The sequence below is a fragment of the Balaenoptera musculus genome, chromosome 5, assembly GCF_009873245.2.
Source record: "Balaenoptera musculus isolate JJ_BM4_2016_0621 chromosome 5, mBalMus1.pri.v3, whole genome shotgun sequence".
NCBI classification, from domain to species: domain Eukaryota; kingdom Metazoa; phylum Chordata; class Mammalia; order Artiodactyla; family Balaenopteridae; genus Balaenoptera; species Balaenoptera musculus.
In genome coordinates, this window is record NC_045789.1 from 9,638,376 (window position 1) to 9,662,570 (window position 24,195).

A 24,195-nucleotide genomic window follows, 5' to 3' on the forward strand; every position below is an offset into this window, starting at 1 on the left:
AGGTTCCAAATTCTTGCAACTAAAATTCTTTTAGACTTCAGTGACTTAGATATCACAATTGCTATTTTTAAAGATTCTGAGTTATGAAGGTATGATTTGGAAAACATGTGCTAATTGGAATGAATAAAAGGCAATACATCAAAATTTCTCTCAGAGCTTAAAGAAAAATGACCTGAGCCATCTAAATCAGTCTTAAAGAGCCTTTCTCAGAATGCAAAATAAATGAATAAATCAATAATAAGACTAAGTAATTAAACCATATTGATTTTTGTTAATATATTTATCTTAGGTCAAATTTATGATAAATTTATATTTTTGGGTTTTTGTAATAGGCCTTTGGAATTTTTGGTATTACTTAATGTGTCCATACTTCCATGCTTTTAAAATAGAATTTTTCTAAAGGAAGTATTCTTTTTTTTAAATGCCAAGAAACAATTTATTATAGAGAGAAGAAAAATCTCTCATCCAAAATACAGAAATCTGTACAACTCTGCCACAATCAATACACATGAACTGTACAAATTCACACCAGTTCACAATTTACCAAACAAACTATGACTAACAAGGTTCACAAAATAGATGGTGGTTTATGGAAAAGACTTTTCCCCAATTAAGTACAAGGAAAGTTACAAACCAGACCTCTACTTTCTAAAAATAAGAAGTATACTCAGTCTTAGAAAACTACAAGTCAGCAAATGTACAGAGAGCTGGCCGGTGCTAACACCACACTTGAGACAGTGCCTTTTTAAGGGTCTTTTTCAAAGCCTGTTGCCACTGCAGATTCTGGTCACTTGCTACTTTCAAAGCCAAAAACACAACACAAGGTCTGACCATTTCCCCAGGTCATACTTCCTAGTTTGTCTTATGTACATTTATACATATTTAAGTGCTAGGTAAAAGTCTTGTCATAAAATTTCCAGTACTACCATGTTTAAAATGTTGAGCTTTCCTGTTGAGCTGCCAAAAAGGATAACAACTTTAAGTGTCATAGTGCAAATTTTCTCTGCAAGTTCTACCGCAGAGAAGGGTTCTTTGAAATACAGATTGGCGTTAAAGGGACCGATGTAAAAATTTAGGCATCATGTCTGGGAGAAACTGAAACCGCCCTAGGACTTCACTCCCTTGCAAATAAGGTGATCCTTTACTTGGACGCACAGGCGATTAAATCATTGAAAGGTACTGTCCAAACTATGGCACTGTCACTTAAAAAAATTTTTTGACCACTCTATCTTGTGCCTGTGACATGGTTTAAATTCCATAATCTATCTCCCAAGAGGAGCCCACCCAAAGCAAGTATCAAGTTTATCCATCCGTTATAAGACGATGCATCCATAGACTATATCTTAACCTGATACGGTCATTATACTGTAGTGTTTGGAAGGGCCTGTTCTGTCCAAGAGGAGTTCCTCCTTGCAGCTGATTCCGCTGTCTACGGTTTGCACGTTGGTGCTGTTTTGGGTGCTGCCTCCTGCTGGTGAGGCTTCGTGCAGCACACAGATGGAAGCAACCTCTCCAGTTCTGCAGGACACTTCGGACGGGTCAACCCAGGGTGTGAGTTCACTTGGGAGACGCCTGAAGAGCTCCTGACCGCTCAGCCCAATCCGCTGTGCTGGCCGGTCCAATGAGAGGATCCACTTTACGGTTGATGCGGACACAACGGTAACCCGATCCCCTGCAGGGCTTTTCTGGGAACCAGGGATGTTTCTAATGTTCTGCCAGCAACTCCTGCAGGCTCCGGCCGAAGGTCTGCAGCTGTCGCTCGCTCGTGAGCCCCTTGATGCGGAGGAACTTGGAGACGAAGGCCTCCTTGGCTGCCATCTCGCCTATCACGGTGTTGGCCCGGGTGTAGAAGGGATGCGCGGGGTCGGCCCGGCCCGGGGCTCCCTCACGGGTCAGAGGGCTGAGAGAGAGAGAGGGAGGGAGGCAGGGGCGGACGGCTACGCTTTTTCTCCTTTCTTTATAGTAAAAAAGTTATTTTCGAGCCAGGAGGCGGCCAGAGAGAGGAAGGGACGAGCGACCGCGAGCCGGTCACAGCGCCCGGACCTCCCAGGACGCCGCCGCCTCCGCTCTGCAGCCTCCGAAGCTCGCAACAGTTGCATTTCCAGCTCCGAGGGGCCTAAAGAAAGTATTCTGAAAAGAGAACGTTTTGCGTTGGGAATCAGAAAAGCGAAGTTCTGGTCTTGGCTTTGCAGTTCATTAGCTGCAATCACAGTCAGATTGTTGGTTAGCTTGTCTGCTTTGGGTTGGTTTCTTCATACAGAAGATGAAAGCCTTGGTTCGTGATCTCTGTGATTTTCTTTTAGCTCTAAAAGTTTATGACTATCTCAGTTTCAAGTTTATTGCCCTAAAGTTTAAATCATTACAAAAGCTTATAACTGCATATTTAGTTTTATGACAGTGTCAGTCATAGTTAGGGTTTATCAGATACCAAAATGGCTTTGGTCAGGTATCCAATCACCTCCATAGTTCCTGTGGGATGTGCTTAACAATTCATTAATAACAAGATTTCTAAGAAGATTTAATGTCAGAAATAGGGCCTGCTTCCATTGCTATCATCAGCTCATGGAGGTAATGTTAAGACACTAACAAAAAGACAATAAGCAAATAAGCTAAAGTGAAAGATAATGATTTTCTTCATCTACATGTAGCTTGTTTTCTATCCCCTGCAGAGAGCTAAGAATGCATTTTTTTCAGAGCACTTGACTGATTTGCTAAGAAAATCTCTTACTTATGCAGTGTAAACACCTGAATATGGAAGAATTCATTTCCTAATGTTGATAAAGCAAGTATTCAAAACTAAAATAAAGAAGCAGACTCAGCATTATGGTCAATTTCATTACCCAAGCCTACTTAAGTGATGATGCAAATGAATGTCCTCCTGGTACGGTCATTCAAAACAGATTCTGAGCCTACTCTGAAATATATTCTATGACATAGTTAAATATATTTAGTCTCTATTTCTATTAGCAAGACACTTCCATAAAGTGATTATGCTCAGAAATATTAGTCTATAAAATTTGCATGTGATAAGATGCACAGAATGCCTGTTGACAACTGATTCTCTTATTAGATCTCTTTTTTTTTTTTTAATATTTATTTTTGGCTGTGTTGGGTCTTCGTTTCTGTGCGAGGGCTTTCTCTAGTTGCGGCAAGCGGGGGCCACTCTTCATCGCGGTGCGCGGGCCTCTCACTATCGCGGCCTCTCTTGTTGCGGAGCACAGGCTCCAGACGCGCAGGCTCAGTAGTTGTGGCTCACGGGCCTAGTTGCTCCGCGGCATGTGGGATCTTCCCAGACCAGGGCTCGAACCCGTGTCCCCTGCATTGGCAGGCAGATTCTCAACCACTGCGCCGCCAGGGAAGCCCTAGATCTCTTGATTTGAAATAAAGAAATCTTTCAAATCTACTGAAACCAGACATCTTGAAGAAGGATGTGTTCTCTTTTATCTATCTGTTCTCTTACTTCAGTATATTCTCTTTTCAGTGGTGTATAAAATGCTGCCCGTAAAATATTGTTTTAATAGGAACCATTAGGTCTAACAGAATTATCCTTTTTCTCTAGGAGATAATATTTACATTCAATTTTTTTAATGAGTAAGAATTTAAAAGACAATTATGTGATGTTTGTTTAAGCCTCAGGATGAGGATCCAGTAACTAATCGTCAAACCAGGATGAAACTCTTAATTTGTCTATTTAACAGAATATGGTATTTTTAGTATCATCTTAAAATACTAAAAGTTGATACACAGTGTCAACATTATAAGATGATTATACCAGTATTTCCTTGTAACTGTATAATGAATTTGTAAATTAAAACATTTTCATGATTTTTAGTTCAATTCTCTACAGTGCCATAAAACAAATACACTCAGTCCTCAATATTTATTCACTTTGTTTTAACTTTTAGTTATGATTATCACATGCAGAAATTTTAGGGAGCATTTATATGTATTTAGATTTTGACAAAAAATATTTATCCCCACATATTTTTATTGAAACTCACATATACTATTCCTTTAAGTATTAGGACTGATTTGAAGAAACGAATTATTCTTCATTCCTATATCTTGATACTGTATTAAATATTTTCTAACAAATTAAACTGAGCCCATCAAAATGTCAAAATACATTTTGTACAGCTTCTTTTGGGCCCTAATTATGGGGGTTATCAGTTTCATATATTTAGAATGTTTTACATAAAAAGAAATTCAGAGGTTTTTTTAGTTTTTAGACTAAGGTCTTTATAAAGCAAAATTAAGAAATGAAATGGAGAGGTGACTATATATACTATACCCATTTATAGATGAGGAAATTGAGGTTCTGAGAGGTTTAGCATCTCACTCAAGTTTACACAGCTCTGATTCCATCTCATGTAATCTGGCTTCAGATATGTCCTTAATAAAAACATAATCCTTATTCTCAAATAATGCTGCTATTCACATAAATCTTTGGCTACACATTTGTTTCTTTTCTTAGAACTAGAAGAGATTATTAAAAGTACTTTTTGCATTCACATGGAAATTTCTTCTCGAAACTTATGCTTTCCAGAAAACCTTTTATTTCATCTAGGTTTTCATGTTTATTAGCATAAAATTGCATGAAGTATTCAATAACCTTTAAAAAACTACTATACCCTCACAGCAAATTTCACTTCTGATTATTAGTATTGTCCCTTTTATTTTTTTTTCTTAAGTTTACCAGAGGTTTTCTTTTTTATTATTTTCATTTTTACTCTCAAAGAATGAGTTCCTGGATTCAAACATGAGTTCTGCTATTTTTATGTTTTCTTTTATTATTATTAAATCCTTTCAGGTTTCCAAGAAGTTGCTTTTCTTCCTTCTTATAACTTCTTATTCTGAATGTGTGGCTCGTTTACTTTCAATCTTTTTAAGAAGGTGAAGTTACTTCTTAAAAAGAGCTTAGATCTCATTCCACAAATTTTGATAATGTACTTTTCCTCTTTTTCTTCCAAATAGTCTGTTTTTATTTCCTATTTGAATTTCTTCCTCCCTTTAGGAGAGTTTTCGTTGGTTGATTGGACATTTTTTCTTAATTACACTGTGGTTAGAAGACATGACTTAATATTTCTACTCTTCAAGAACTTTTAGAGATAGCTGAGTAATCTTTTAGAAAGTAGCAGGAATGCTTAAGCCCTATTTGTAGGTTGTAAAGTTTAGTGTATGTGATGCTCCTATATTTTAAATCTTATTAATTTTATTAAATTCTCAGTGCTATTTATAAATTTTTTTTGTTATAGACATATTGTGCTATATATAAGTTCTATACTTCAAATGTGTTTGCATGTTTATCCTTGTTAACTTAAGGGTTTAAATGTATATGATTTGATACAATGCTAGTTTATACATACTTATTATTTTAACCTTTATATTTTTAGTATGGATTTTACCCAATAAATGTAAGTCTAGGTTTGTCCTGTTTAATGGATTTGGCTTTAAACTCTAGTTGTTCTAGTTCTAGTTGTACTGATACTGCTATCTCTGCTTTCTTTCTGTTCATATTTATCAGAGATAAATCCTATATTATTAACCTTTCTGTGCTATTTTGTTTCAGGCATAGCTCTTTTGAGCAAAACATAGTTCAAGCAGTCATTTTAAAAAAAGTATTTTTAGCTTTTATCAAAGAATTTAATCCATTTACACTTATTGTCATAGGTGATACATTTGTTCTAGTTTTATATTTTTGCTTTATGTTTTATAATTTTGGAGCTTCCTTTTCCTTTGATTTCTGTCTTTGCTCTTATCTTCTGAGGTGATTTGGGATATAGGAATCCTATGCACAATTCTACTAGTTGTTGCCTCTCCAACCCATACATCTGTAACTATTAAAACTGAAACAAAAACCCAAAAAACAAACCACCAAAAAAAACCCCTGAAACGCTTGACGCCTGCTTCTACTCTCCTACCTTCCATGCAAGATAAGAAATTTAGAATTTCATTACTTTCTTCGGCCCTCCACTAATAATTATAATCAGGTTTCTACTTCTTAATTAAAAAAATATTTTGGGGGATTCACCTCTCAATTAGCTGGGTATATATTAACACTGATTTCTATTTCTATTAGTATGGTTTCCTCCTTAGAATCATAATTTTCAGGTTGGCTTTCTGATCTCTGACTTTCATATCTAACATTATTTCTCTCACAGCTTTTTCTTTACCCTTTTCATTTTGGAAGAGCTTCTCAAGTTTCTCTCTCATCATGTACTTGATTTATTTTAAATACTTGCTGCTCTTTATTGTTTTCCAAAGTTTTAAAAAATCTCTGCAAATACGTTTCTAGGCTTCTCTTTCCCTCATTTCAGCTGTTCTTGTGTGTCTCTAGCCTTTTAATTCTCAACTTATTCTCTCCTTACAGGTTCCTACTCATATTTCAAAGAGGTTGGTTATGTCCTTGAACATTTTTGGAGAAGATTAGCAAATATTACTTCTCAAGTTTTCCTCTGAATCATACAAAAAACAGTTTTCTGAAATCTGTTTCTACTCTGAGTCCTCAGAGCAAGTCATCCTTTCCCCTAGTTTGTAATTTCTCTTTATAGGTCCCAAATAGTTCTTCGTGTTTAGGGGTTCGTAAGGGGGAACAATCAATTCAGGCAGAGCCATTATCAAAAACCTGGCTGGGTATATTGTTCTGAGTTTATTTCATTGTCGCTTGGCCACAGGCAGATGCCCCCTCTTGGATTTAGACTTTAAAAGCCAGGATACGATTCTGCCCTTGAACAATCTACAATGCATACTTGAGTGGACTTGCTGTTTAGTCCAATTTATGATTAAGCTGGAGAATCAGAAACAAATTTGTAGTTTGTCTTTGTGCAGTGTACACTTGAAAGCATGCATTAAATCCAGTAATCTTCCTGCCTTTATCCCTTTCTCAGATGCCTTTGTTAGGTAACTGAGCATCCCAGGGGGATACCTCCTCCTCTCTGTTGTTTTGTGTACTTAATGTTCTAGTCTCTAAATGGGAGGTGAAAAAGAATACACAACTCAGCTCTGGATGGTTCAGAAAATAAGTTTCTGCTCAGTTGGGGGAATGTCACTTGCTTTTCTGGTCAGTGCAGTAGATACTGGAAGGAATCCAAGTCAGTTTCTTTTGCCTTCCTTCTTTGTGCTCACTATGTTGTTTAGATGGTGAAACATGAAGCCTGCAAGGCGAAAATACGTTTCTCAGTTCATCTCCATTGATGACGTTGCCTTTGACTTAGTTTTCTTCTTTTTTTAAAAAATAAATTTATTTATTTATTTATTTTTGGCTGCATTGGGTCTTTGTTGCTGCGCACAGGCTTTTCTCTAGTTGCGGTGAGTGGGGGCTACTCTTCGTCACAGTGTGTGGGCTTCTCATGGCAGTGGCTTCTCTTGCTGCGGAGCACGGGCTCTAGGCATGTGGGCTTCAGTAGTTGTGGCACACGGGCTCAGTAGTTGTGGCACGTGGGCTCAGTAGTTGTGGCTTGCGGGCTCTAGAGCGCAGCCTCAGTAGTTGTGGCACACGGGCTTAGCTGCTCCGTGGCATGTGGGATCTTCCTGGCCCAGGGCTCGAACCTGTGTCCCCTGCATTGGCAGGAGGACTCTTAACCACTGCACCACTAGGGAAGCCCCTACAGTTTTCTTCATCATTGTTATAAAATTGTCTCTAGTTTTTGTCTTTTATATCATCATTAGAATTTAAATGGGAAGCTGGGAGTAGTTATATCAGACAAAGCTAGTCTGCTTTTAACCTAGAGGTTTACATTTTATTAAAATCTTAAGTTCTTACAAACAGAAGTCTATAGGGAGGCAGGGAGAATGAAAAATGAAGCAGTAAGAGATCTAGACAGAATGGCTACAAAGGCATCATTTTCTACAAGTAAATTTCTCCTTTGCTTTTTCATGCTGAGGAAAGATATGAAGAGATGCATAAAAGTATAAAAATTTATATAATTTATCTTTGTTTCTCAGTATAGCCTAAATATATGTTTAATATTTTAATTAACATTGATAGAATTAAACTCAGAATCTGTACTTCTCTCTTACTATGCAAAAAATATAACTGATTCTCAGATGTCAAGAACTCAGTATTGAATCCCTAAAGAATGGTATGATAAACAGTAGTAAAGTTTATAACCATTCTTCAGTATAAAATAATTATACTGTCGGTCTGGTTCAGTGATTTTCAGCCAAGGGTGTGCATCACTTTATGACACTTTTTCTCTCTAACTTTTTTATTGTCGTAAAATACACATAATACAAAATTTACCATCTTCACCATTTTTAAGTGTACATCCAGTGGCATTAAGTACATTCACATTGCTGCACAGCCCTCACCATCATTCATCTCTAGAACTCTTTTCATCTTGTGAAACTAAAATTCCTATTCTTAAACAATAACTCCTGAATCTCCCCTTTCCCCCAGCCCCTGGCAACCACCCTTCTATTTTATGTCCCTATGAATTTGACTACATTAGGTATTTCATGTAAGTGGAATTTTACAGTATTTGTCTTTTTGTTATTGGCTTATTCCACTTAGTATAAATGTCCTCAAGGTTCATCCATGTTGTGTATGTGTTAAAAGTTCTTTCCTTTTTAAAGGCGGAATAATACTCCACTGTATAGTCTGCATTTTGTTTATCCATTCATCCATTGATGAACATTTGGGTTGCTTCCATCTTTTGGCTATTGTGAATAATGCTATTTTGACCATGGGTGCACAAACATCTCTTTGGGACCCTACTTTCAATTCTTTTGAGTATATACCCAGAAATGGAACTCCTGGATCATATGGTAATTCTAAGTTTAATTTTTTGAGGAACCACCTTTACTAATTTTGCTAGTGGCTGCAACATTTTACATTTCAACCAGGAATGCACAAGTGATTCAATTTCTTGTTATCTTTACCAATACTTGTTATTATTATTATTATTATTATTATCATAGTAGCCATCCAACTGGGTATGAGGTAGTGTCTCATCGTAGTTTTGATTTGTATATCCCTGATGATTAGTGATGTGGAGCATCTTTTCATGTGCTTATTGGCCATTTGTATATGTTCTCTGGAGAAATGCCAATTCAAGTCTTTTGCCCATTTTTTAATTGTGTTGTATTTGTTTTTTGTTGAGTTTTAGGAGTTCTCTCTCTGTTCTAGATATTAATCCCTTATCAGATATATGATTTGCAAATATTTCCCCCCATTTTGTGAGTTGCCTTTTTCTTCTCTTGATAATGTTATTTTTTTGATCATAAAATTTTAAAAAATTTAAAGAAGTCCAGTTTATCTATTTTTTCCTTTTGTTTCCTGTGCCTTTGGTGTCACACCTAGGAAATCATTGCCAAATCCAATGTCATGGAGCTTTTGCCCAATGTTTTCTTCTAAGAATTTTGTAGTTTTAGCTCTTGTATGTAGATCTTTGATCTATTTTGAGTTAATTTTTGTATATGGTGTTAGGTAAGGCTTCAACTTCATGCTTCTGCATGTGGATATCCGGTTTTCCCAGCACTATTTGTTGAAAAGACTGTTCTGTGACACTTTTTGAAAATATGGACACCCAGCCCACTTGAGACTCAGAATCTTGGCCAGTGAGACCCAGGCATCTTTAATGAGCTCCATATACTTCATACCATTAAGATAGTGTTATCAAAAAATAGAAAAATAACAAATATTGACAAGTATGTAGAAAAACAGGACTCTTGTGCATTACTAGTAGAAATGTACTTAAAAATGTATAAGGTGGTAAATTTTATATTATGTGTATTTTATTGCAATTGAAAAATAATTTAAAGTTGTTTAAATGGCAAATTTTATTTTATTTATATATTACCACCAAGAAAAAAAGAAAAAAGAGCTCCATAAGCAGAGGTGATGTATCTCCTCAGTTTAGAAATACTGTTGTAGTCAAAACGGACAAGGTAAAAACAATTTAAATATATAGTTATTGGTGTCTAAAGACACCCAAAATATCTAGCCGACTTTATCATCTTGGGGAAGAAAAATCAAGTAGATAATTAAATAAACAGCCTGCTTATTTGTTCTACTTTTTAGTTAGTAGCCTGAAACAGGCTTATAAACAAACACAATGTATGGTATGATACACTTCTCCAAACTATCCCATCTGATAATAAGAGCTTTTTACCTCAAAATGATAATTTAGAAAACATACATTATGCTTAAGGAGAAAAATAAACTATTAAAAATTTAATAATACTACCCCCCCGCCAAACAACAAACAGAAATTCTAGCACAAGTTGTTTGGAAAGGTAATCCCCAAAAAGCTATCTAAAGATGAGTTAGAAATAATTTTTCTACATATCAAGATAAGAGTGGTATGATATAATTTCCAGATCCCATCTAGTATCTATTTAAATCTGAATTTATCCAAAGCTAAATTTTTTCTTCAACATAAATTCTGCAGTAAAGACTTTCATAAAATTGATGCTTCCTGGAGTCTAAGAATAAAAAGTTAATAAAATCCTAAAGAATGAGTTTGTGTGCCAAACAGCTAATTTAGAAATAAATCTAATTGATGTTCCTGATTCAGGAAAATTAGAAAACATATGAGGGGGTGGGAGGGAGGTCTAAGAGGGAGGGGACATAGGTATACATATAGCGGATTCACTTCATCGTACAGCAGAAACTAACACAATATTGTAAAGCAATTATACTCCAATTTAAAAAAAAAAAGAAAAGAAAACATATGAAATACTGAAACTGACCCTAAGCAATTCCAAATCTGCTAAAATAGTAATTCAGCTTCAATTTGCATGATGAGTATTAAAACTTGGGCTGAAATTGATAAAGACTTAATTTCAAGGTTTCAATGAAGCCCAAAATGAGAAGGGGAAAACAAGAGGATCAGTGCAGATGCTAGAAGACAAGTGTTAGGTAAGGAATGAGACACTACTCAGAGGCCAGGTGAGTTGTTTAGAGCCCAGTGAATAAAACTGGTTATAGATATGCAGTCCCTGAAGCATAGATTCAGGATTTTCATAAAGCACAGGCAAAGACGGGTGCTAGGTATAGGTAAAATTTAGGTATTCGTAAAGAAGGAATTCATGGGTCAAAGTCAGATGGGATAGGATGAGGACAGGACCTGACCCTGGCCATAGGGAAGGTGAAGATAGTGTGGGGAGATGGGAGCGAGCAGGTAGAGACGAGGAGGAATAGAAAGTGGAGATCAAGAACCCTACTCCCAGTGGAAATAACCACAGAAATCAAAACCTGGGCTTGGCAACACTGAAGACTTAGATAAATAGAAGTAGAACTAGCAACAGATCCCAACCGGATCTGACTGGATGCCACCAAAAGAATTCAGACAACAGTGTGCATGTGGCACAGAAGAACACCTACTGCAAGCTGCTTTCACACTGATCTGAGCAATTGAGGTAGGGGCTCCTTTTCCGGGATTCCAGCCTAGACTAGGACAGAGGCCAGGGTGTGCGCATCTTTGCCAAGCATGTTCTGCACCCTTAGCATGCAGGTTCGTGTTTATTTGCGGCAATCTCACTAAGGGTTTGGTATAACCGGTCCTTCCCTTTCATTCCCTTAATCACTTCAACAGGGCAGGTAATCTCTAACGAGCATCTGGGGAACAATGACACCTACTGTTTGAGCTACTGTAGCTGCAGTAAACTTGCCACATGGGATGGTGGCAGGCGTAGATTTGTAGCTACTATTTCTTTCCTTTGCAAAAAAGGACAAATGGCTCTATGGTGAATTAGGTTAGGTTGGAGAAGTACTGGAATTAAAGAAGACAGAGTTCTTATCACAGAAGACTATTCATCTAGAATGAGAACATCTGAGTGCATGCCTATTTATAAGAGGCCTACCTTACTACAGAAAGGCCTGAAGGCAGTGGAAACGTACAGTAGACTAACACGTGGTTCAGCCGTAGATGTTAGAATAGCAATCACAGAAACCGCAATTCTACAGGGTGAACGGTGGAGCAAGGTAGTGACTGAAACGGCCCCTCTCGGCCTCTGTTCCTGTAACCGACCTCCCTACCCCCAGCCACAGGAAGGTCCTGGAACCTCCACTAATGCACTGCAGCCTCTCGATATGCTCTCCATCTCTACCCCAGACACAGACCCTCTCTTGTTGCTATAAATAATGCACCTCGTCTCCACTCCAATTGCTGGATGCCTGTCTGATCTACTGTATCTGAGTTCCTTTACAGAGCAGCTATTCTCCTTCCTCTGAAATGGGAGGCCTGCTTTGCCCTCATCTTCTCTCTGTTTTGATTTGGTCTACCTGAAGACGGCCCACTCCCAAACTTGCAGCCACTGAGATTTGCCATTCTACCTTATGTCGGACCTCTCGGAATAAACCACAAAACGGAATACCCCTCCGTTAAATACCCCATCCCCTCTGCCTGGCTGCTTGTGGCTGAATCTACTTCTGGTGAAGACCCACCTCAGATGTGTCTCATCTCTTGATTGGGCCTTTCCTCCCCTGAAAAACCTGACCAATTAACACTGTCAATACATAATATTTAGTATTCAATATCCTTAGCCAGGGAAGATAGCATTTTGCCACTACCAATCATTTTTTACTTTTCAAAGGCACAGAAAAAATTATTTTGGATTTAAAAGAGCCAATTTAGTTTTTCATCATGTTAATAATCATTATGAAATTCATTAGTCATGTAATGACTCCCCTTTTCTAACACTGCAGCAAAGGAATTGTAATAAAGTTGGAGGGAAAGGAATAGAAGACAAGGACATTACAAAAATTTATTTAAAATGTTTAAGCATTCATTTGCTCTTACTAGAGGAAGTGCAAAAAAAAAAAAAAGTGCACTGATTTATAAATTAAATTATCAGTGGACATGTTTCTGTTTCTAGTCCCCAAATCTAGAACTTAGTCATAATCAACAATCATGTTTTCCTTTTTCTACTTGAATTCTGTACGCTAGATTAACTCAAGAAAAGTCAATCTCAAACCAGCCATGCAAATAATTAAAAAAAAACAGTTCATGTTTTATCAATAGATTCTCCCTATTTCATGTCAAGTGGGTAAGAAAAAAAGCTAAGTTAACTTGTACCAACCTAATTCTTACATAATTTTTAAGATTATCATGTAATGTTATTCAGAAAAAGAAACTACATTTGAAATTTTTAATTTCAGGCCAAATAATTACGAGTTTTGCATTTATGAAATATCTCCACTTAGTTTAAATTCCCCTCACATGAAAAGAATGCCTGCTGGTAACTTTTCCTTTCTCTGCAACTTTACCACTACTGTAAATGTGGGCTAGTATGCACATTCATTTTCTCCCCTACTTTGATCATATTTTAGTTTTTATGACTCTTAACATTGAAAGGTCAAATAGCTTCTATCGAGAGTTCAGTAAATATACTAATTTTCTTTACATTTTTTTGCTTTCATTTAGGAAGTACAGAATTTCTTTTTTCAAGACTACAGAATTACTCTAGATAATTACAAAATTTACACTCTAAAACACAATTATGTGTATCTGAGGACTTACAACTTATAAGTCCATTTTCCCCATCTGCTTTTTAAAACAGTAGTAAAAATAAATAAATAAAATTCAATACTATGTAAAACATAGATTGATGTTACCCAGAGTAATAAAACTAAGACATTCAGAGAATAGTTTTCATTAGTTGTCATGAGCTGGTGCTGGAGTCTTCTGTACTGTGTAAAACCTGATTTCCATTAATATATGATAATCATTTGTTTGATATTACTGTGTGTATTTACATAATGAGTACTAGCATCACTGTGTACCCAGCAAGGACATCCTGATGGGTTTACAGTAATTGCACAGTCAAGACAGCCTATGAACCAGAACGTGCTGATTTGGTTGGCAGGAAACCAGGACGAAGCAAATGGACCACCATGTTGTCTCAAACTGAAACCTCAGATGTTCCCTGTCTTGCCACAAAGTGATTACGCAACAAGCTTCAAGTCGCTAAAGGGCAGAGCACTACTGCAAAGCAGTTACTTGGCCAAGCCTGACGCCCTATGACACATTTCGGAACTGTGGTGGTTGAATTAAAGTCTAAATCTAACACTGAGACTATTGCAACAAATCAGACTCAAAAACAAAATATTTATGTGATACCCTGACGCTGCTTTTTTTTTTTTTCCACATCTTTATTGGAGTATAATTGCTTTACAGTGGTGTGTTAGTTTCTGCTGTATAACAAAGTGAATCAGCTATACGTATACATATATCCCCATATCCCCTCCCTCTTGCGTCTCCCTCCCACCCTCCCTATCCCACCCCTCTAGGTGGTCAGAAAAGCACCGAGCTGATCTCCCCGTGCTATGCGGCTGCTTCCCACTAGCTATCTATTTTACATTTGGTAGTGTATATATGTCCATGCCACTCTCTCACTTTGTCCCAGCTTACCCTTCCCCCTCCCTGTGTCCTCAAGTTCATTCTCTAGTAGGTCTGCGTCTTTATTCCCGTCCTGCCCCTAGGTTCTTCATGACCATTTTTTTTTTTTTTTTAGATTCCATATATATGTGTTAGCACACAGTATTTTTTTTTCTCTTTCTGACTTACTTCATTCTGTATGACAGACTCTAGGTCCATCCACCTCACTACAAATACCTCCATTTCATTTCTTTTTATGGCTGAGTAATATTCCATTGTATATATGTGCCACATCTTCTTTATCCATTCATCTGTCGATGGACACTTAGGTTGCTTCCATGTCCTGGCTATTGTAAATAGAGCTGCAATGAACATTGTGGTACATGACACTTTTTGACCTATGGTTTTCTCAGGGTATATGCCCAGTAGTGGGATTGCTGGGTCGTATGGTAGTTCTATTTTTAGTTTTTTAAGGAACCTCCATACTGTTCTCCATAGTGGCTGTATCAATTTACATTCCCACCACCAGTGCAAGAGGGTTCCCTTTCCTCCACACCCGACACTGCTTTTTAAAAAGTAGAATTCAAAATTGAGGAAAGGTTAAAAGAAAAACAAAAAAAAAACTTCAGCAATTTAAACTTGAATTTATATGGTCATATTACTTTCAAATATAGTTTCTAAGCCTCTGAAGTGGGTAGGTAGTGAGGAAAGCAATGCAGTAAGAAAAGCCTGGTTCTAGGTTATTATTGATACCTAAGTGGGATGGTTCACTGAAAATCACATCAATACAACAACTTCTTAGTCTGGAGGGAAGTGATCTCATCTAACATCTACTCTGATGTAAACTTACCTGTTTTAAGAGTTGTCATTCTGGCTTTATAAACTTTAGAAAATAATCCTGAACTCTAAGAACTTGCTGAATATTAGTTTCACACTTCACTACTATCTAGAAAATGACCTAACGTAAGCCAAGACTTCTTCAGCAAGTGAGGCTTAGGCTCAGAACCCTCCCCACCTGCATGTATGTATAGAACAGAGATTTTAAAATTTAGGTTACACCCTAATCATTAGGCAGATTTTGAAATTAAAATGGCTAGCTTGACATCTTTGAATTTAAAACCAAATATCTTATTTTAGTCTTTTCAACTTCGTTAAATTTTGTTCTAAGATTTCTTAAACACAAGAAAAGAAAAATATAGCATGAACATTATGGTGAGGGATTCCAATAAGCTCAGTCTGGCCACATCACAGAATATTCTATTGAAAAGAACTAACGTGGGCAAATAAACCCAAAGAAGCCTTAACCCTCCCCAATTCCCTGTAACAGACCAATAAAAATCAAATAAGTACCTCAAATAGAAAGGTGACATAGGTCTTTCATCTTCCTGCGAACTGAAAGGAAAATAAAACTTGAATTAATATAATTCCTGTTAATATCATAACATCTCAATTTTACTAAAACTCTGTTCCACCTATCACGATTTTTCTTTTGACACATTAGAGCTAATCTCACAATGGAGTAAGGTTAGTAAAATATACTCTACCTTGGACCTAGCCAAGGCCAATTACTTCCTCAAGGGAGACCATCAAGAGAGGTTTCTTTCAAGATTAGCCTAAGGCAAAAGTAATTCACATCACCCTTTGAAGAGGAAGTTTTTTACTACCTTATTCTACAAGCCCAATCCAAGTATTCATATATTACACATAAACCCTTAAAATGATTACATACTCAGTTATCTCAATAAAGCTAATTACAACTCATTAACGTGATGAGGAAAGTAAGACACAGCCAACAAAATATTCCTGTTAAGTGTATGATGCCCTAGCAATGAAATGCTAGGGCATCAGTAAACAACACTCAGGCTCTCTGTCTTCTATAGTTACGCACAGTATTAATGAGGGTGAATAACATGAAAGGACACAAATGAAACTATAAAAAATAATTTAAGGGACTTCCCTGGTGGCGCAGTGCTTAAGAATCTGCCTGCCAATGCAGGGGACATGGGTTCGATACCTGGTCCAGGAAGATCCCACATGCCGCAGAGCAACGAAGCCTGTGCGCCACAACTACTGAGCCTGTGCTTTAGAGCCCCTAAGCCACAGCTACTGAGCCCACATGCCACAACTACTGAGCCTGCGCTTTAGAGCCCCTGAGACACAGCTACTGAGCCCACATGCCACAACTACTGAAGCCTGTGCTCCACAACAAGAGAAACCACCGCAATGAGAAGCCCGCACACCAAAATGAAGAGTAGCCCCCGCTCGCCACAACTAGAGAAAGCTCGTGCGCAGCAATGAAGACCCAATGCAGCCAAAAAAAATAGTTTAAGTTCCTCAAACAGCATGAAGCAATATGAAGCTTAATATAAAAGTATTTAATTAAAAATATGAAATATATGCTATAGTAAAATATTTTTCCTTTCTTCTACATGTTTTTTTCTTCTGACAAATGACCTCGAATCAATGAATGAGTCTCTCCTCTTCAGTGTCTACTGGAGTGGTCTTTGAACATTTTTGATTACACACTCATATAAAAATTTGCTTTTAAGCAGCTACTCCCCTTAATATATGACTAAGTATCTATTTATGTTAATTATGTGCATCATTAAACAGATAAAAGTAGAAATGTGAAGTATCAGATAAAATTAAGAAGCGCAAATATTTTCTTCTCGTACCCCTGTGGTATACCACAAGCATCATTGATGAAAAGAGAAATGTTTGCTTCAGTTGGTAATACCCTGGCAATCACCAAAAATCTTATTACAAGTTATAGTGTAAAACACACACACACACACACACACACACACACACACACGCACCCCTGTCCTGGAAGTTGAAAAGGTCTTAACATTTTAGTTGCAAGATGGCACATAAAATACGGCATGCTATTTTTCACTCTCTCATGATTTTGGTTTCCAATGTCAATATTGCTTAACTATTCTAGTGTTTATCTTGCCAAAGATTTTGTTTGTAACTGATTGTGCCAATTCTTCCCAAGTGAAAGGTAAGTGATAGATCAGCTTTATTCTTGACTCTAATGTTAATGGACTGAAGGCAAAGCTTGACAAGTTACAGGCACTAACACCTGGGAAATGTCCAGGTGTCTTGGGAAGAAACCACCTGGAGCAGTGCTATTACAGCAGTGACTACTTTAAGCCAAACTGATACAAGGGGCTTACACATTTGACTTCAAAATAGTCCTTGAAAACACTTAACAAATTATAAACATGTTAGAATTGGGTTTGTTTGCTAATCAAGCGTTCAGTGTCAAAAAGTACTAAGTGTGACCCCACTACGCAAAAAGGCTGCAACAAAAAACTTATAATGATTTTACTATTATGGGAACATTGCCTCCGTGTAAAACGGAGCAGGGCCTATGGGGCTCCCAGGCACAGAGGCCTTTTTGTTCCCCATTTCTTGCAGGCAAGACTCCAGCCTCCATGACCTTCCCTGAGGTCCAAAGGGCAGATTCGAACAGTTGCAAATCAAGCCGGGAGCAGCCAGGACACCACCTGAGGCGAGATTAAAGGGCCCAGAGAAGCTCCTCAAGATTAGCAGACTGACCACCTGAGACCCTGCACACACCCTAATCCTGTCAGCAACCCCACCCTTTTGAAACTCTGCAGAAGAAAGAAGAATGCAGGACTGTTACTGCCTTGATCCTTACTGCATACCCCTGACCACAAGCCCCGACTGTAAGACCTCTCCCTATTCCCCAGGGAGGGGGGCACAGTTCTTGAGGTGCTAGCCTGCTGTGTTCCCCTCTTTGCCTGGCAAAGAATAAAGCCACCCTTTCTTTCTCCTCCAAAACTCTGTCTCTGTATCTCATTTCGGCATCCGTGTACAGGGAGCCAAGATTTTGGCCACACAAGTGTTATAAAACGAGCGACGTACTAAATACTTTTTTGCCCAGAACAGATCCTTAACTCTAACATGTAACAAATTATAATGAAAATTAACAAGGGTACTTTAGTGACCATTCAATTAGCAGTATGGTTGGTTTTCTTAGAATTCAGGAGTGCTTTGGGAGGTGATTTAATGGTACAGAGTTCTGAACACAGCTGTTATGTGCTTTGGCTAACACTTTTTGTGTGTGCCTGAAAATTTCCTTGTAGCCAACAGGGGGAATCAAAATCAATCTTTTCTTTCTTTACACCTTCTCTCCCTCAGACACTTATTCATCAGCCAGGTACGATCAGGTGCTTGACATTAATTATCTCATGTAAATCCTCACAAAAATCCCTCCCTGGTACTTGCCCCTCCCTTGAGAACAGCAGGCTCAGAGTGGGCACACAACTTACCCAGGTCACACAGCTAGTGATGTGCAGACAACACACTTTTGTTGTTTACTGCCTTGCCTTCAATTTTAACTTATCAAAATATTATGGAGTGAATGTCCTCATTCTGGCACAAGATCTTGTGGACTTTATAATTTATAAGCTCCATGCCATGCTTCGGATTATAGCGACTCTACACTAACCTTAGTCAAAGTCCATTCACAATGCATTATGCCTGATAGTGCGTACAAGGTGGTTAATTTATTAAAATGTATTGGCACCATGTCAAGAACGTCTCGATAGAAACACAAGTTTTTAATCATGAGCAAATATTTTTCAGGCTGCATGTGTATAAGGTAAATTTGTCAATGAAAGACAAAATCAGAAATTCTTAATTTGGATATGTCCCTGAATTCTGAGCAGTTATAAGTGTTCCAAAAAAGAAAATGAAAGCACTGTTATTTAAATGAAATGAAACAGACTCAGTAGTAGATGTGCTTAGTCAGTAGCAGCCAACAGGGCAGCAATCCATGCGCAGTACCCAAGAAGAACAATATAATTTGAAAAGAAAATGAGGATAAATAATTAATTTTGACACTTAATTAGCCTATTTCTTTTTTCCCTTTCATAAAAGTACCCTTGGCCCGGGGTTTAGTAATGTAATCTTGACAACAGTATAAATTATGAAACAACTAAAGCATTGATTTCAAATTGATTAAGTCACTTAATTCTAAAAATCAATTTTATGCATTGACTTTAAAGGCAATTTGAAGGAAAAATGGCCGAGGACAATTCTTCCAAATAGAACAGAGAAAATAAACTTTTCCATAAAATGTACACACTGGAATGCAAAACATTTGAAAATATCACCACTTCTACCTCTGTGCAAAATGAATACTGGACTATTATTACATGTGCCCAAACACCTATTTATAGAGATACTTATGCCTGTTCCTAGCTTTACATCAATCTCAGACATGTCCAATGATATTAACTGAGTTGTAATTTTTTTCCCTAAATTTTAAATTGAGAATTAATTCAGATTTACTTTCAATTTTTAAAAATAAGCACATGTACTGTGAATGAAAAGGGGAGACGTGTCATGAAATGAAGCCAATGACAAACTGTAACAACTTGGAATTCATTCAGTTTCCTCCTTGGTTACTAGTATAAACCCAATGTGTTAATTATTTCCTGTTTGCTGACTCAGAATAATAGCCAAGTTTAAGCGGCTAATTAGTTTGCCTTTTTTTTTTTTTTTTAATTCAAATACATTGAGAGATTTGGGCAATCACCTCATGTATGTCAGGCCACTGGGCGCTTAACGTCCTAGACATGGGGTGTTATGGTCTCTCAAAACAGCTACCTGTGGGAAGAACATTTATCAAATAGACCCAAGTAACCGTCCAAATCTAAGAAGCTACAACTCAGAAGGGCAATAACAAAGACAGGAGGGTTTTAGTGGGGGCCTAACTTATCTTTTTTTTCATTTAATTTTTATTTTATATTGGCGTTTAATTGATTTACAATGTTGTGTTAGCTTCAGGCCTAGGGCAAAGTAATTCAGTTACACATATACATATATTCATTCTTTTTCAGATTCTTTTCCCATATAGGTTATTACAGAATATTGAGTACCGTTCCCTGTGCTCTACTAACTTATCTTTTTATGTGGTTCAACATTGGTTGAACATAACGGCACGTAAATGGATGACACCTAGACTTACAATCTCTTCCTGAGCTGCACTCATTTCTAAACTGAAGCCACAGAATGCAATCCCTATCAATTTAATTACACAGCAAGCTAACCGAGATTGTGAAAAGCATGGCGTTTTCTGTGTCTAAGAAAAACCAAATACTGTTGGGAGAATTCCCAGACTGAGGTATTCAGAACGGACACTCAGTTACTGGATCAAACCACCATTCCATTCAATTCCCTTTGAACTGTCCCGATAAATGTTCCAATTAGTCCAACTTTCTAATTGGTTAATGTGGCTGGCTACCCCCAAATTAACATAATCTGCATATTTGGCGACATACTTTAACTACATTTTCAAGTGATCTGAGCTAGGAGAAATAGTTTGTAAGTGTTCCTTGGGTACTGAAAAGTACAGCAAATAGGTAAAGGCTAAGGATTAGGCTCCATTCATTGAAAAAACTAGAAAAACCATCTCCTGGGGCTTAAAAACAAACAAACAAACACAAAGAGCCAAGGGGAGAGAGAAAGGGAGGGCCAAGTGAAAGGACAAACTTTAAAGTATTAGGTAAACATTTTCTCTGGAATTCAGGTTTTTCCCTCACGTTGCAACAGAATGTACTAAGTGGAAGAATTTTCATAGATGAATTTTCTTCGAGGACGATGAGGTGAGTGAAATTAGCATATTTACTTTCCTTCCTTCCTCTGCAAAATGTAAAGTGCCATACTGGAGCCTTTTGATTTATCCACAGTCTCAGGCATTAACATTCATAACCCTCCATTTATAGCGTTTATAACCCTCCACTTGGGGTGTGATGTAGCAGCTGGCGTTCTGCTGCTCAGATTTTTGGTTCAGCTCCATTCAGGAACACGGTAGAAAACAATCTCCCTGTTCCTTTTGGAAAACAAATCAGGTTTGGAAAACAGATCAGTTTGTAGCCAAGTGTTTGCCCCTGTAATTTTAGGGGGCATTTTTGTAGATGTATGTATACTTCTTTATTATAAACCCAAGCAACTTTGTTTACAGTTATATTATTTGTATGTTGTAACTAAGAATGCAACACCTAGCTGCCAGTAGAAATAAAAACACACCACTGAAGTTCAAGAGCAAATATGTTTTCCTGACCAAAGGGTAAATGCAAAGAGCTGAACTGTTAACGTTCACAGGACTAGAAATTTTAGCTAACACGAAGAGGTATTACACTTCGGAAGCAAAACCAATCAAAAGACTTCCAAACATTTACAGCTTTCCCCCCGATAAGACAGGAAAATATTTCTACTATTTTCTTGATTGCTTAGTAGAAATTTGAAATATATTGTTAGGGGATGAATTGTGTCCCTACAAAAAGATACGCTGAAGCCCTAACCCCCAGAAACTCAGAATGTGATCTTATTTGCAAATACAGTCTTTATAGAGGTGACCGAGTTAAAGTGAAGTTACTGTAGTGGGCCCTAATTCAAGATGACCAGCGCCCTTATCAACAGGATATTTGCACACAGGGAGCACGCGTTGTGAAGACTGGAATTGTGTTGCCACAAGCCAAGAACTCCAGGAAGCGAGGAGAGAGGGGGACAACTCATTCCCCAGGGTCTTTAAAGGGCGCACAGCCCTAGCCAACATGTAAATTTGGGACTTCTGGCCTCCAGAACTGTGAGACAAGAAATTGCTGGTTTTCTGGGCTACCCTGTTTGTGGTACTTCATCACAGCTGTGCTAGGAAACTAATATATCTACTAAAAAAATGTTTTTTCCCCAAATCCGGAATTAAGAACCTGACGAAAGTGTCTCCATCTTATGTAAAGGTTGTGCTCTGGAAATTCATTTGTAGGGATGCTGAGACTAGAACAGATTGCCCACACTGACATGAGGATTCGATTTCCAGGCCTGTACTAACCTCTCGTTCAAATAAACTATCCTCAGTAAGCAGTCCAGAGTCAGTGTTTTGAAAAACTTTGGCCACGATCCAGTTAGAAACACATTTTACATCATGATAGTACAGAGACACATAAAAGGGACACGTGTCATAAAATTATTCTTACTTTGGATATTTTCTATTTTGCTATACTTCGCTTTATATAAAACACTGGTCACAACCTGCTCCATTGGTTTTATGACCACCAATAGTTCATGACCCACAGCTGAAAAATGCTATGCTAAAAACACATCTCCCTTGCTTGATGTGTAATTAATACTCAGTGAATGTTGCTGAATTAAGATCTATGTTCTCATAGGACAGAGAACAAACACTTTTTCTTCTCTGCCCCACTGCCAGAATCAGCTCTGGGCCAAAGAAGTACAGATATTGTTGAGCCTGGATGGCACAGAAAACCAGAGAGGAAGCGGGTCCAGATCTGCCCAGCAATGGGCGTGAGAATGTCGTTCTAGATGACCGTGGTGGAGCTGACAGAGGATTTCCAGGTCTCTCTCTCTCTATTTTTTTTTTTTGAATTTTATTTCATTGTATTTATTTATAGATTTTTTGAATTTTTGAGTTTTATTTATTTTTTATACAGCAGGTTCTTATTAGTCATCCATTTTATACACATCAGTGTCTACACGTCCATCCCAATCTCCCAATTCATCCCACCACCATCACCCCCATCCCCGCTGCTTCCCCCCCTTGGTATCCATACTTTTGTTCTGTACATCTGTGTCTCTATCCAAGTCTCTTTTAAATATTCTTTTCCTGCTTATACCACAGGATGGTGTCAAGGAGACTCAGGGACCCCTGGTTTTTTTGTTTTTTTTTTGATTCCTCCTTACTTTGTGACCACAGCATTCTTTATCACCTATATTTTGGTCTCTTCAAGTCAAAGAACTATTATACTTGGAGGGAACTAGGGAGCATCTCATTCTAATTCAATCCCTCTACCCAGCTAGTTCCACCCGTGGATGCCCTTCTGATGACCACCTTTCGACCTCTAGGGAGTTGGAGGGGGGTGGTGAGTGTGCTTGTCAGGGAAGGGGAGTAAAGTTTTTAAGCAGGGAGGGGTGGGATTGCTTCACCTTCCATCTCTTTTGCATCTTCCCTACAGTGAGAAGGTCAACAGGAAACTAGCACCACCTGTGGACACAGCCAAGAGCATCACATTCACTTTACAGGGGATCCTGGCTGGAGATGTGTTTAGAAGTCACGGGACAGAATCCTCATGCCTGTTACAATATTTAAGTTGTATTAATAGGCCAACTGCTCTCCTTAAAAAAAAAAAAGTTTATCCTTTACCTCCACACGTGGTCAATCACCAGACTGTGTTGATTTCATCTCAGAAAGAGTCAAGTCTTCTGAATCTGATCTTTCCTTTCCATTTCCACTGCCTTAGTCTTTCATAGGGGCAGTACTCTTTTCCCCTGCCATCCAGAGCAGTTTATCCTTAATACTCCCACCAGATTTATCCCCCTAACCTAAAAGCCTCCCTGCTTCCCCTTCGTCTCTGGGGTAAAATCCAGATGTGTGCACCTGGCACACAAGAGTCCTCCCAACCTCAGGGCAGTGAGCCTCTGTCGACCTCTCACTGCGCTTTCATAACTCTGTCTGTACGTGCTGTTCCCTCTATCTTAAATGCTTCCGCCACCTCTCTCTGTCTGGTAAATACTTCATCTCTCAGCTCAAATGTCATCTAATCTGGGACGCCATCTCCATCACCCTGGAGAGGGGAGCGGCTTCTCCCTCCAGGCTCCCGGACACCGTTCACAGCCACGAGGCAGTGCTTAGCACACGACGCCAAAATTCCTGAGTTCCGATGCTTGCCCCACCTCCTGGATTTGTCTTTATCTTTGCCCCACCAGCACCTAGCAAGGTACATTCCGGGTGCTCAGTCAGTGGCTGTGGAATAAAATCAGCATCATCAAGACCCTGCTGAGTGCTGACACTACCGTGCGATTACATATTTTTAAAACATAC

At 38.1% G+C, this 24,195-nt stretch overlaps 1 protein-coding gene and 1 pseudogene across 10 annotated transcripts in view; both read right to left on the bottom strand.

Moving 5' to 3' along the window:
- FAM13A (family with sequence similarity 13 member A) overlaps positions 1–24,195 on the bottom strand; it is a 343,034-nt gene that overhangs the window by 70,298 nt on the left and 248,541 nt on the right. For 8 of the 10 annotated variants that reach the window (XM_036852674.1, XM_036852673.1, XM_036852671.1 and 5 more), the window contains one exon: positions 15,672–15,713. In XM_036852674.1, coding sequence (XP_036708569.1) covers positions 15,672–15,713 — 42 coding nt within the window. Of the gene's footprint in view, positions 1–15,671; positions 15,714–16,050; positions 16,071–23,517; positions 23,864–24,195 lie in introns of those variants that run through there. The other 2 variants (XM_036852679.1, XM_036852680.1) reach the window with 2 other exon arrangements.
- Positions 1,344–15,190, bottom strand: LOC118895450 (annotated as a pseudogene).